The 13102-nt window shown below is 32.2% G+C and overlaps 1 protein-coding gene and 1 long non-coding RNA gene across 2 annotated transcripts in view; both read right to left on the bottom strand.

Annotated features, from left to right (window-relative positions):
- LOC127703883 (transient receptor potential cation channel subfamily M member 2-like) overlaps nucleotides 1-1160 on the bottom strand; it is a 42462-nt gene extending 41302 nt beyond the window's left edge. The window contains exon 1 of the mRNA XM_052207954.1: nucleotides 1095-1160. Within this exon, the coding sequence (XP_052063914.1) occupies nucleotides 1095-1160 (66 nt within the window). The remainder of the gene's footprint in view (nucleotides 1-1094) is intronic.
- A 7385-nt stretch (nucleotides 1161-8545) lies between these two features.
- Nucleotides 8546-12851, bottom strand: LOC127703884 (uncharacterized). The gene is made up of 2 exons (XR_007983101.1): nucleotides 12621-12851; nucleotides 8546-8942 (listed from the first exon to the last, which is right to left on the bottom strand). It is a non-coding gene; the product is annotated as an uncharacterized LOC127703884 (long non-coding RNA).
- Between the last annotated feature and the right edge of the window lie 251 nt (nucleotides 12852-13102).

Below are 13102 nucleotides of genomic sequence, written 5' to 3'. Positions count from 1 at the left end.
CCAAGTCCTCTTATATATTGTAATTTTATGGTTTATTTTTTAGTGATTGTGCTAATGATTAGTTAAAAAAGTCCTATCCAACTGATTGTAACAGGTTGTTATTATGTTGTGCAATTACAACGGTCTTGCAGGTAAGTGAGAGTGGAGCCCTCACATACAATTTACACTCGGCTAAACAATGTATGTGCCTGACCTAGGAGACTGTTAATCTGTGGTTGACGTCCTATTTATTTTCTGTCCCATGATACTGTTATAATGCGGTTAACGTCCTATTTATGTGTCTGTCTTAAGATATTGTTATTTTATGGTTGACGTGTGTAGCTGTATGCAATCTTCTATTTTGTTTATACCTTTTATATTAATGAACCATATTTTTCTTTTGAATTGTTTCATTCCGTCATATCTTTAATTCAGGCAGCAAAAATGATTTAACAAATACCATTTAACAACACGTTATTCTACTATGTTAATATTATTAGCTCATGGACTGACGCAGCCAAAGAAACATAACAATACAATGCTCAGGTCTATACATGAATGAATAGTTTGGTAATATGGTTCATCTATGAGTTCAGTCGTCCATTTGTAGTCAGTTCTGTACTAAATAAAAATTAAAGAGATGTGGTATGATTGCAAAAGAGACTTCTCTCCACCAGGGATTAAAAAACAAAGAAGCTAACAATTATAGATCATCGTAAGGCCTTCAACAATGAGCAAGACCCATACAGCCTTGTAAGCTATAAAAAGCACTGAAATGACAAATATAAAACAAATCAAACGAGAAAACTAATGGCCTGATAACCGATTAGAATAGTCAATCCGTCAGACGCTAGATAGAAATAAGTGGTAAAGTCTTTCCGTTAGACGATAGAAAAAAATGAATACCAGGAATGGTTCTTTCATTGCTGAAAGTCAATCCGTCAGACGATAGAATAAATGATGGCCAGGAATGGTTGAAATGTTTTAAAGTATTTAGTATTACCCAGGTTGGGAAAAAAGTGCCTGAACATCATTTGTATTTAAATTGACTAAATAACTATTGTTTTATTTAAAATTTTGATATTTCAAAGATATTTAGGGTGGGATGTACTTACCAAGTTCTGTGTTTTTCGACGACCCTCATCTTCAGATTCCGATTCCTGGAAAAGACATACATGCATCTCTATCAAGACGGTGCGTGAAAACTTTGGAAATAAATGATATGAAATAACCCCACATCTATTGATCATCTGTAATATCTTTAACGGTACAAATCTTATTGCACCAGATGTGCATTTTGAAAAATAATGTCCCTTTGGTGAGGTTTGAGCCAAAAATATTTGGTAATCGAAAATCTGTTACGAACGTTTAAGAGATAACTTGATGCAGTTTAATGAAATAGTTTATTTTAAGGCAAACAGTAGACAATATAGTTTTACTTCAAAGAAATTCCCGATAGAGATGGTTTTTCTTTACTTATATTAAAAGGATATCTCTCTCCTGTTAACATTAAACAATATAGTAAAGTTTCTATTAAATATTGCAAATCTATTTTGGTTTAAAAAAATACGAAGGAGATAAATCACAAAACCCCTACAAATGAACTTTAAAGCTATATGTTTTATGACTTATCATTATATTAGTATGCAGAAGTTTGGTCACTTGTTCAATAATTTTTCGCTCAATTTGTTTATTTAAAGAACTATTTTTTTTAAATTATAATAACGATTTCATTTCTGTTCTAAGAGACAAATCAATGTTGAATGTTAAATGCACGTGGTGCGTCACTAAATTGTACAGATAAACATGTGATTACTAAGGAAAGAGGCGTTATTTTTATTGTGCATTTATTTGTATATTTTAAGATAATGACAACATGTTAGGTCGTCGCTATGGAACTGAGTGTGCATATTATTATAGAGGACTTGACATCATCCCCGTATTTTTTTTGTAGGACTCGTGTTACTCAATGGTTACATTTGTATGCGGTGGTTGTCTTTTCGCCATAGTTAAAGTCGTATGTTTGTCTTCTGCTTGTAAGTTTGAATATCCCTTTAGTATCGTCTGCTTCTCTGTTTAAACTACCATGGACATGAAGTATTCAGTTGTTGAACCAGCACGTACTTTTATAAATTTTATTTCTGCTGTAACATTTAATTCGTTTTTGGCTTCATTGGAGTTTACAATAAAACATAAAAAAATGAATTTGAATAAAATGTTCACCATAATCCAGTCTGTATCCGTCGAACCAGGCATTAATTCTATAATTTCTGAAACAAATCAAACCAAGACCTTAAAATGTTGTTTTTCATTTTAGCCATGCGATGTTTTCTCTTCGACTTATACGAATTTTGACTGACACTTTGTTTCTCCCGATTTTTTCTTTTATTCATAATTGTGCCTTCTAAAAGATTTAAGCTATTATCTCATTGATAAAATCACTTGCCTCTTAAACATATCGTTACGTTTAATGGATTATGTTCGAACATACTTTGGTTTACAATCATGAGCCTTTAAAAATAGTTGTTGGCTAATTTTATTTTGCCAAAATGTATCTGTTTCGATGTTATTTTAACAATGTATGATGTCAATAGCTATAGGTTGTTAAATATATCTTATACGTTGGTTAACTAAATTATCACAAAAGAAAAACAAGTAGGCATAAAAAAAACAAGAAGTAATATAACAAAAATAACATAAATAACGAACTCCAAGGGAAATTCAAATCGAAAAGTCCCTTATCAAATGGCAAAATCAAAACAGCAAACACATCAAACGAATTGAAAACAACTGTCGTATTCCTGACTTGGTACAGGCATTTCGTAATGTCGAAAATTTTGGTTTAAACCTGGTTTATAGCTAGTTAAACCTCTCACTGACTGTCATATAAAATTCTATTATATTGACAACAATGTGTGTACAAAACAAACACACATAATAGGTAAAAATGTCAACAATAGGGGTACAGCAGTCAACATTGTGTTATATAATCTTAATCAATATAAAAACAAACAAAAATGTCAACAAAGAAAAACATGGCATATAGACAAAGCACATAAGCAAAAATGAAAGATTGGAAATACAAAAAGGGCTACAGCACAACAACAAACGAACAAAAGAACAAACCAATTACAGAATAGAAACACATAAGAATGTTACTCTACGGAAGAAAATTAAAAGAAAAATAACAATAGATTGAATACATAGTTATCGATTGATACAGTGTAGCCTTTGAAAAATATTACATATTTTGATATAAAAAAAATTGAAATGTATAGAAATTTACACCAACATTTTGTATAAATATTGTTTTTTTCTTCCTTTCCTCCATATATCAAATTTTTTTAACATTATGGACAAAATAAGACAATTTTTTTCAATAAACAACCGATTAGTTACATTAGATATTTCGGAAAACGTTATTTCGAAAATATGTCGTTTACTTTTGTATTTTTGTGCGCACCATTGGTGGTAATGCCTTATTTTAAACACTCGTCGGTAAATTCAATATTTAAGTAACTTACAATGAAGAAATATTAACTATTTTTTCAATGATTGATTCACTATAATTGCATTTTTTTTTTAAATTTCATTTCGAAGACTGGTTGAGCAGCCATACACCGTATTTAAGCGAAGGTCTTACATTAGAATAGAGAATGGAAACGCGGAATGTGTTAAAAAGACAACAACCCGACCAAATAGCATAAAACAGTCCAGGGCCCCCAATGGGTCATCAACGTAGCGCGAAAATTCCCAACCCGAGGGCGGGCTTCAGCTGATCCCTGAATTAACTTACTTATGTAATGGTCGACGCTTTTATATTTCTGAAAGTTAACAAGTGCGCATTAAAGTAATGTCCGATCAAAAATTAATGTTACCTGACATCGTTATTGTTATGACTCAATGTAATCGTTGGATTAATTTACAATTAACAATTAACATCAACATCAACATCATTGCATATGACGTCCATTTGATGTATACTGATATATATATATATATGTTATCTGGCATATATATGTTGTCTTAAACATATATGTTGTCTTGGATATGTATGTTGTCTTGGATACATATATTTCTTGGATATATATGTTGTCTTGAATATACATGTTGTCTAGGATATATATGTTGTCTAGGATGTATGATTTTATTAGTTTTTGGCTATGAACTAGCTTTCAGTAACTGAATAATCTTAGATTGGTACTTTGTTTCTTTATAAAAATATTAAAATGAGGGAAGTATAACCGCAAATCCAATAAGAAACTAATCAGAAAATAATGAAGTAGACGTTAGTAAGGGAATATAAGGAGATGAGGTATGATTGCCAATGAGACAACTATCTACAGGAGTTCAAATGAAGTTGATGTAAGCAATTGTAGGCAATCATACGGCCCTCTACACAAAGTGTTTTTTTTAAGCTTTTTTAATCTGTGTATCGATATGAGTCAGGTCTTTTATAAAAGATATTTTTTAGGGGGGCGGGGCTTTTATTATTTTATCGATAGTTGCTTTATTGACATTCATCCCATTAACTTTTATTTCAGTTTATATACAACTTACCAGCCATCACGCTGAAACTTCTAAGTCCAATTTTGCTTCAACCTGATGTTATGATGATGCAGACCACAAATATGATAGTTATTGTTAAATCTCATATGAAAAGATACATGTATAAAATTAAGAATGCATGACAATTAAAACTACCAATTGTGAATCTTAATATTCAATACTTTTAGTACAATCTCCACAAGTTAAAGCATATTTCGTAATAAGTAATAAAAAAAAGCATTCTATACACATTTGATCATGCGTCCGTATATTTAAACATGCATTGGGATAGTAAACAGGATATGCGAAAAAGGTAAAATAACAAAAATCACGAACTCCATGGCAAACTCCAAACGGAAATGGCAAATATAAAAGCTCAAACACATCAAACGAATTAAAAACAATTGTTGTATTCCTGACTTGGTACTACCATTTCCTTATGTAGAAAATGGTGGATTAAACCTGTTTTTATAGCTAGCTAAACCTCTCACGTTCATGCAAGTCGCCTAGAATTCCACTATCTTGACAACAATGTGTATCACAATAAGAACAAATAACTAGTTCCACAAATAAAAACAGAATGGCATATGAACATTCTACAGATCAAGTACATAAGGAAAAATGAAAGACAAGAATACAAACCAAAGTACAATAACACAATGTGGCGGGATGTATAAATACCGAGCCATGTCAAAAGTATATTACCAAACCTGGACTAAACAGTAAAGTTTAATAATATACAATGGCAAATAAAAAGAACACTATAACACGTAATGAAGATGATAGTACCGAGAATCTATACTGTAAGACCATCATGTATCATTTGTAAAGTTAATATATATTTATCAACTAGGTCTTGGTATCTTTCAATGGCCTGTTTCAGAAAAAAAACGAGACATTCTTGGACATAATCCTGGTTCATCAACTTTTATTTAGTCTGAGTAGCAGCCGCAAGCTGCTGAATACCGAATGAGTTGGGAAATGTATATCCCATATGCAGGTGATGTTGGCATATTGCTGTTAAGGTGGGGGAAATTTATAATTTTAAATTTAAAATCGTCTTGTTTGTCATATATTCTGGTACTGACATGACCGCTAATGTCAAATTCAAAGTATAAGTCTAAACATGAGGCGGAGGAAGCCGTGTCTGTTGTTTATTTAATTTCTAGTTCTGAAGGAAATATTAATGGAACCCAATCAGAAAAGTTTTGATTGTTAATGGGAAGAAAATCATCAATATATCTTAACGTGAAATTAAATGACCTGTTATTAACAAGGTTTTTTTTCAGGGTATGCAATACAGGATAATTTTATATATAAAGGTTTAATTGAAGCGTCTATATGAGAATTTTGGAACAACTTAAAATATGATTTATCTGAATAGTACATGGTAAAAATAAAAGGTTATGTCTACCTGTCATATCGATGAGTGAAGGTAATGATTCATCATACAAAACTCGATATATTAAATTAACTATTATGACTTTGATGACACTTTCTGATCATTCTTTATTAAAATTTTAATGTACACGGTGTTTATAGTGTTCATAGGAAAACTGTCACATGCGTTACTCTGTCCCATAGACTTGCACTTAGCAAAAGAAAAAAAGATTTTGTAGAATTATAGCCTCCACATAAAATGTGCGGTCATTAATTGGTGCTGGAGAGTAACTCAACAAGAAAACGATAATATGTACTCGACCAGTATTGTTAACAGACTGTGTTAAAACACGCAATCTTTGATGTCGGGAACATTATTTTTTGGGCAACAGTAGTTTACCGATGTTCAGATCCTTTCCAACAATATACAAAACGAGCATAAACAAAAAATGAGGAGCGAGACGGGATGCAATGCCAGTGTGAGCGTCTCCTGCTATATATTCATCGCCCGATATACCAATCCACACCCAGTAAACATGTCAAAATTTGGATTGAAGGATTGTTTGTTGTTCCACGTCCAGTGGCAAAATTTGTTCACGAAATCTTTAAAACACATGGCTCGAACAAAATTTGATTTTTCCTTTTTTATGCGGTTGCTGTATGAACCATACTCAAAAATAAAGCTACCTATATGACAAGTCGTTGTTATATTCATATTTGTTTCTTATCTATACATTATTCTCCTGTTGGAGACCGTATGTTAAAATGCAAGTCGAGTTTTTTATTGTTTTTTTTTATCTAGAAATAAGATGTGATATGAGTGTCAATGAGACAACTCTCCATCCAAGTCACAATGTGTAAAAAGAAAACAATTATAGGTCAAACCTATACCAAAGGTATTAACCACATCAACAAACAACAACCACTGAACAACAGGTTCCTGACTTATCTGTTGTTTTTTGTGTGAAGAATAATTTTTACTCAAAATTTAATGCATAGAACACGCTATAATGCTCCCAGTAGTATTTAGAAAACACTCTGATCGTTTTTTTTTCCCGTTGGTTGATGTGTCGTACAAATATGCACTGGATCACTTACTATTCTTACTAGATTAACGGGAACAGAACAAAATCAAACGCGAACACTTGATCGTTGGAAAATGTCTTTCCTCTAAGTAAATAAGGAAGATATCCTGAAACACAATTGTTTGAACACCTTAACTAAACAGTTGTTAGTATCAGGGGTAAATAATCGTGAAACTAAACCAACCAAGGTACAATTGAAAATTCAAAATCTAATAAAGACTTTTAGTATAATTTAACCCTAAAGCATCACCAAATCCGGATAAAGAATTAGATAGTTGGTGGATTGATTGTTGGTTGATTAACGTCAAGTGGAAAATATTGTCTGCATGTTCAGGACAAGAACAAATTTACAGTTCATACAATAGGAAGGTCTTGTAATCGAGGCCGACAGGAATGACGGTCGGGGAAATTTAGACTGCAACGGGAAAAAGAGGCTATATTGGATAGGGACATATATTTTGCCTTCTAACAGCCCACATATGACCTATCTAGGATTAATAACAAGGGTTCTCAACGTATACAGAGCATGACACTTTCTCTACACAAGACATCGGATTTTAACGTCCCTATTTTGACCGAAAAATATTTCTGAAAACTTTACGACAGAATATTTCGAGAGAAAACTAATTAGCCAGGAAGAGGTCGCCTCCATTAATTGAAAATATATACATGGGCAACGATCTATTGTTATAAAATATTAAAGCAAAAATGGCAAAGCCAAAATAAAGGTCTTCAAAGCCTTCTCTTCTAGCATGTAGATGCATTTTGACTCAACGGTAGGAAATATGAAATTGCTTTCAGTTGTCTTCTTTAGAAATCTCGTCATAACTCACTCTGTTTGTAAACATGTATATACATCGCATGTATTTATCTATTATAAGATTTATTTTTTTCGGTAATGACAAGTTATATTGGTCTCTTTGTTAGTAATGAATTAAACAAATATTAAGAATACAAAAAATCATAAAAAACATCAAATTAGCATTAATGCGTGCAGAAAAAAAACTGGACACTTTTAATTTGCAAAACACTCATTTGCAAATCTGCCGCCGCCTCTCCTTAGACCTACAGTGTCGTGTAAATAACCAAAATGTGCGGAATTACATGGGATTCAATAATTTTATTGCTTTTCTGCTGTTATTATTATATATATTTTGTAATTTGATTTAGAAAAACATGGGATTTTCAATATCCCATGGGATAAGGCAAATCCCATGGGATTGACCATTATCCCATGGGATTTTGGTTAAATCCCATGGGATTTTTTTGGGTCCCATGGGATAATTGTAGTCCCATGGGACAAAAAAAATCCCATGGGACTATAATTATCCCATGGGATTTTTAATATCCCATGGGACAAAATAAAATCCTATGATTCAAATTATAAATATACAGTAAATAAATGTGTATGTTACAATGAATTCTGTTTGGTAGTAAATTGTTTTAAGATGAATCTTTTTAGTTGAATATCTTTTTTTTCCTTGGAAATGTTAATGCAATTATATTGTTCTATAACTGTTCAAAACTAAACTTTTAAACAACAAAGCAGATAATGTAAGTATCAATATATGTTTATTTATGAATTCTAGAACACTTTTTTGAAACACAATTTTTTCCCATTTGAAATCAATGAAAACTCTATTAATAGGCTTAACATACTAGTAGCTTTTTACATAAATCTATTTTTTTTTCAGGATATCCCTCCACCCAAAAAATTAATAGTTTCTTATCATCCAGCATTGTGTGATCGTAATGTATAGTCCACTTTTTTGCCATTCAGCACAGAACATTGTCATTATTGTGGTTTTAATATCTTTAGATATTTAATAGAACTGCAATTCATTGGCTGAGTGATGAAAATAATAACTGATCTGACTTTTGTCTTTGAATTTATTTTGGTCTTGTTTCTGTGTTTTCTCCTTCTATTCTCAGTGATGAATTCCAATCCTTCTGAAAAAGAACCAATAAAATCCGAAGTTATGGATAATAAAAAAATGTATACATACATGTAGCAAGAACATATGATTTTCAATAAAAATAGCTATGCGGTATGAATTTTACTGATTGTTGAAGGTTGTCCAGTGTCATCAGTTGCTAACCTCCTACATCCTTTGGTCTCTGATGGAGAGTTGTCAAATTAGCAATATACCACATCTTCCTATTCTAATATTATATAACAATCAATTTATGTATTCTTCTTTATAACATTTGGGTATTTTCCCCAGTTATATATATATAGATCAATGTTAAAACTTTAGGCAATTACAATAAAATTCCATTTTTCACAAGAATTTGCAATATATTATACAGAAAGCCAACAATAGAAACAGCACTTCTTTAAGCTTCTGAAGTTCTGAAAGAGTTCCACTTGTGTTTTATTTCAATTAGAAAATACATTGAACTCTTTGGACATGTTGGAAATTATAACATTGATACAAAAAATTATATTGTTTTTTTTTTCTTATTTTTGTGTTGTTCGGTTGCTGTCTCATTTTTATATATGGTTATACATATATCCTAAATCTTCTTTTTTATATACTTAATCATTAATACACAATGTAGTAAAAATGGGATATTTTTTATTTTGATAATCTCAAAACATTATTATTCTATCAAATAACTTATTTCCAAGTTCACAAAACACCAATGTGTCAGATATTAATTTTAAGACATGTATAAACATGATCAACAAGCAGTTGACAGGATGTCATGCAAAAATCTCACTAATATTAAACTTTCACAAAAAACTCCATACTCAGCGAGTACTATTAAAGTTCTTAGTACAGGACAAATTCCTAGTACAGGACACAATGCCTGGCAAACACTAGCATGTGTCAATGTCTAGTCAATCATGTAATCAGGCTCAAAATCTTATTTTGGCACTGAATTTAAAAATTCACCACATAATGAACATGTGCATGAAATTCAACTTCATGGTAAGCTATGTACCTTAACCTAAAACTTTAACCTAAGAATGTACTATAATTTCACATTATGACATTTCTATGTTCAGTGATCCACAAAATCAGGGTAAAAACAGTAAATGTGGTGTTTAATGTATACACAAGAGTGCACACACTGAAATGTGGCGCCTTCTTTACTAATGATTGATATCATGTTGATAGTCCTAAATATAAAGCTTTACTACAACTATCACATAAACTCAACATGATCCAAGAAAATGAATTCAAGGTCATATAAACCTGACAAGAAATATATGTACACCTTACAATCATTCAAATTACTAAATACAGTTGACCTACCGGTATTGCTTATAGTTTCTAAGAAGCAGACTTAACCAAGAAAACTAAACATTGACCAATGAACCATGGAAATGAGGTGAAGATCAGATGAACCATGCCAGGCAGACATGTACAGCTTACAATCCTTCCATACAACACATATAGTTGACCTATTGCTTATAGATTAAGAAAAACAGACCAAAACACAAACACTTAACACTGAGCAATGAACCGTGAAAATAAGGTCATGGTCAAATTAAACCTGCGGGACTGACATGTACATCATAAAATGTTTCCATACACCAAATATAGTTGACCTATTGCATTTAGTTTTAGAAAAAAAGACCAAAACTCAAAAATTTAACTTTGACTACTGAACCATGAAAATGAGGTCATGGTCAGATGACACCTGCCAGCTAGACATGTACACCTTACAATCATTCCATACACCAAATATAGTAGACCTATTGCATACAGTATAAGAAAAACAGACCAAAACACAAAAACTTAACTATAACTACTGAACCATGAAAATGAGGTCAAGGTCAGATGACACCTGCCAGTTGGTCATGTACACCTTACAGTCCTTCCATACACCGAATATACTAGACCTATTGCTTAAAATATCTGAGATATGGACTTGACCACCAAAACTTAACCTTAAATATAAAAAAGAAGATGTGGTATGATTGCCAATGAGACAACAATTCTACACAAGAGACCAAATGACACAGAAATTAACAACTATAGGTCACCGTACGGCCTTCAATAATGATTCATACACTGAACCATGAAAATGAGGTCAAGGTCAGATGACACCTGCCAGTTGGTCATGTACACCTTACAGTCCTTCCATACACAGAATATACTAGACCTATTGCTTAAAGTATTTGAGATATGGACTTGACCACCAAAAGTTAACCTTAAATATAAAAAAGAAGATGTGGTATGATTGCCAATGAGACAACAATTCTACACAAGAGCCCCTAATTCCTAAAATTTTGAGGCAATTACCCCCAAAATCAATCCCAGCCTTCCCTTAGTAGTATGGTACCTTGCAGTACAATTTCAGAGAGATCCATACACTTGAACACAAGTTATTGTCTGGAAACTAGAAAAATGCTTATTTTTGGCCCTTTTTTCCTAAACGTTTTGGGCAATTACCCCAAAACTCAATTCCAGCTTTCTCTTTGTGATATGGAACCTTGTAGTACAAATTCAGAAAGATCCATACACTTACACACAAGTTATTGTCATGAAACTAGAAAAATGCTTGTTTTTTGCCCCTTTTTTTGGCCCCTAATTCCTAATATTTTGAGGCAATTACCCCCCAAAACCAATCCCAGCATTCCCTTTGTGATATGGAACCTTGTGGTACAATGTCAGAGATCCATACACTAACACACAAGTTATGTCTGGAAGTTACAAAAATGCTTATTTTTTGCCCCTAATTCCTTAACTGTTGGTACCATAACCCCCAAAATCAATCCCAACCTTTCTTTTGTGGTATTGAACCTTATGGTAAAATTTCATAGAGATCCATTCACTTAAACTAAAGTTAGAGTGCGAAAACCAATGTGTCTTCGGACAACGACGACACCGACGACAACATCATACCAAAATACGACCGCAAAAAAATCAGTTGAAAGAGGCTTAACTCATCAGATGGATAAAAATACAAATACTACAAATACAAGTGGACGTGGCCGGGTACTTGTACATCCAAACAACAAAAAGACACTAAGTACAGATCTGAGAGTACTCGCAGTTACTGACAGCTAGTACAAAGCCACTAACAACTAATAAAAAAAATCATGCATCTAAGACTAAGTTCTTGTTCACTGATCCATGAAATGAGGTCTAGGTCAAGTGAAAACTCTCTGACGAGCATGAGGACATTGCAAGGTACGCACATACCAAATATAGTTATCCTATTACTTATAATATGAGAGAAATTAACATTACAAAAAATCTGAACTTTTTTTTCAAGTAGTCACTGAACCATGAAAATGAGGTCAAGGACAATGGACATGTTTCAGACAGAATTCGTATCATGAGGCATCTATATACAAAGTATGAAGCATCCAGGTCTTCCACCTTCTAAAATATAAAGCTTTTAGGAAGTTAGCTAACGCCCACTGCTAACGCCACCGCCATAGCCGCCACCGGATCAATATCCCTATGTCGAGCTTTCTGCGACAAAAGTTACAGGCTCGACAAAAATACATGAACATTTTAAAGTACTAAATTTTGAGTATATACATGTAAAACCACAAGTTACTAACTGAAGTTCATGGTGAACTGTAACCAAAAACTTAAAGTGAATACAATTTAGAGAACGACAGATGGATGCACAAACACTATCATAACAGAGCATAAAACTTACCAAACAAGATGTTTTACATTTATCCTTCAGAAGCAGGAAAACTGAAGTGTTTCTTTTCTTTCTCTGCCCTCCAGGATATAAACTTCAAATTCATTCATGCAAAATATGAAAATCTGCAAAAGTAGGACTTTGTACCGCAGCTTATCCACATTTTGACTTTTGAACTGCATTTTTCTTTTCATCTTGCTGGCAACCTAAACATAAAAAAAAATGATAAACACATAATTCTGGATTAACTTCTGTATTTATTTTTGTTGGTACAAACAATTTTTTCCAACTTTAAACTAAATCTGCCTCTGCTTTAAAAATCAACTGAAAACCATGTATTTATCTTAATTGAAAACAATTTCTCTCATTTGTATCACCCTGTTATTATATATAAATTTTATTTTTGTCCCTTTTTAAAAATAGGAATGGTTCAAATTCCTCAATAATCATGATAATTCTAGTCAGTCAATTAATAATGTATGAATAAATTATTT

Source organism: Mytilus californianus, unplaced genomic scaffold (genome assembly GCF_021869535.1).
Source record: "Mytilus californianus isolate M0D057914Y unplaced genomic scaffold, xbMytCali1.0.p SCAF_54, whole genome shotgun sequence".
NCBI lineage: Eukaryota > Metazoa > Mollusca > Bivalvia > Mytilida > Mytilidae > Mytilus > Mytilus californianus.
This window is presented reverse-complemented; position numbering and strand designations above follow the sequence as displayed.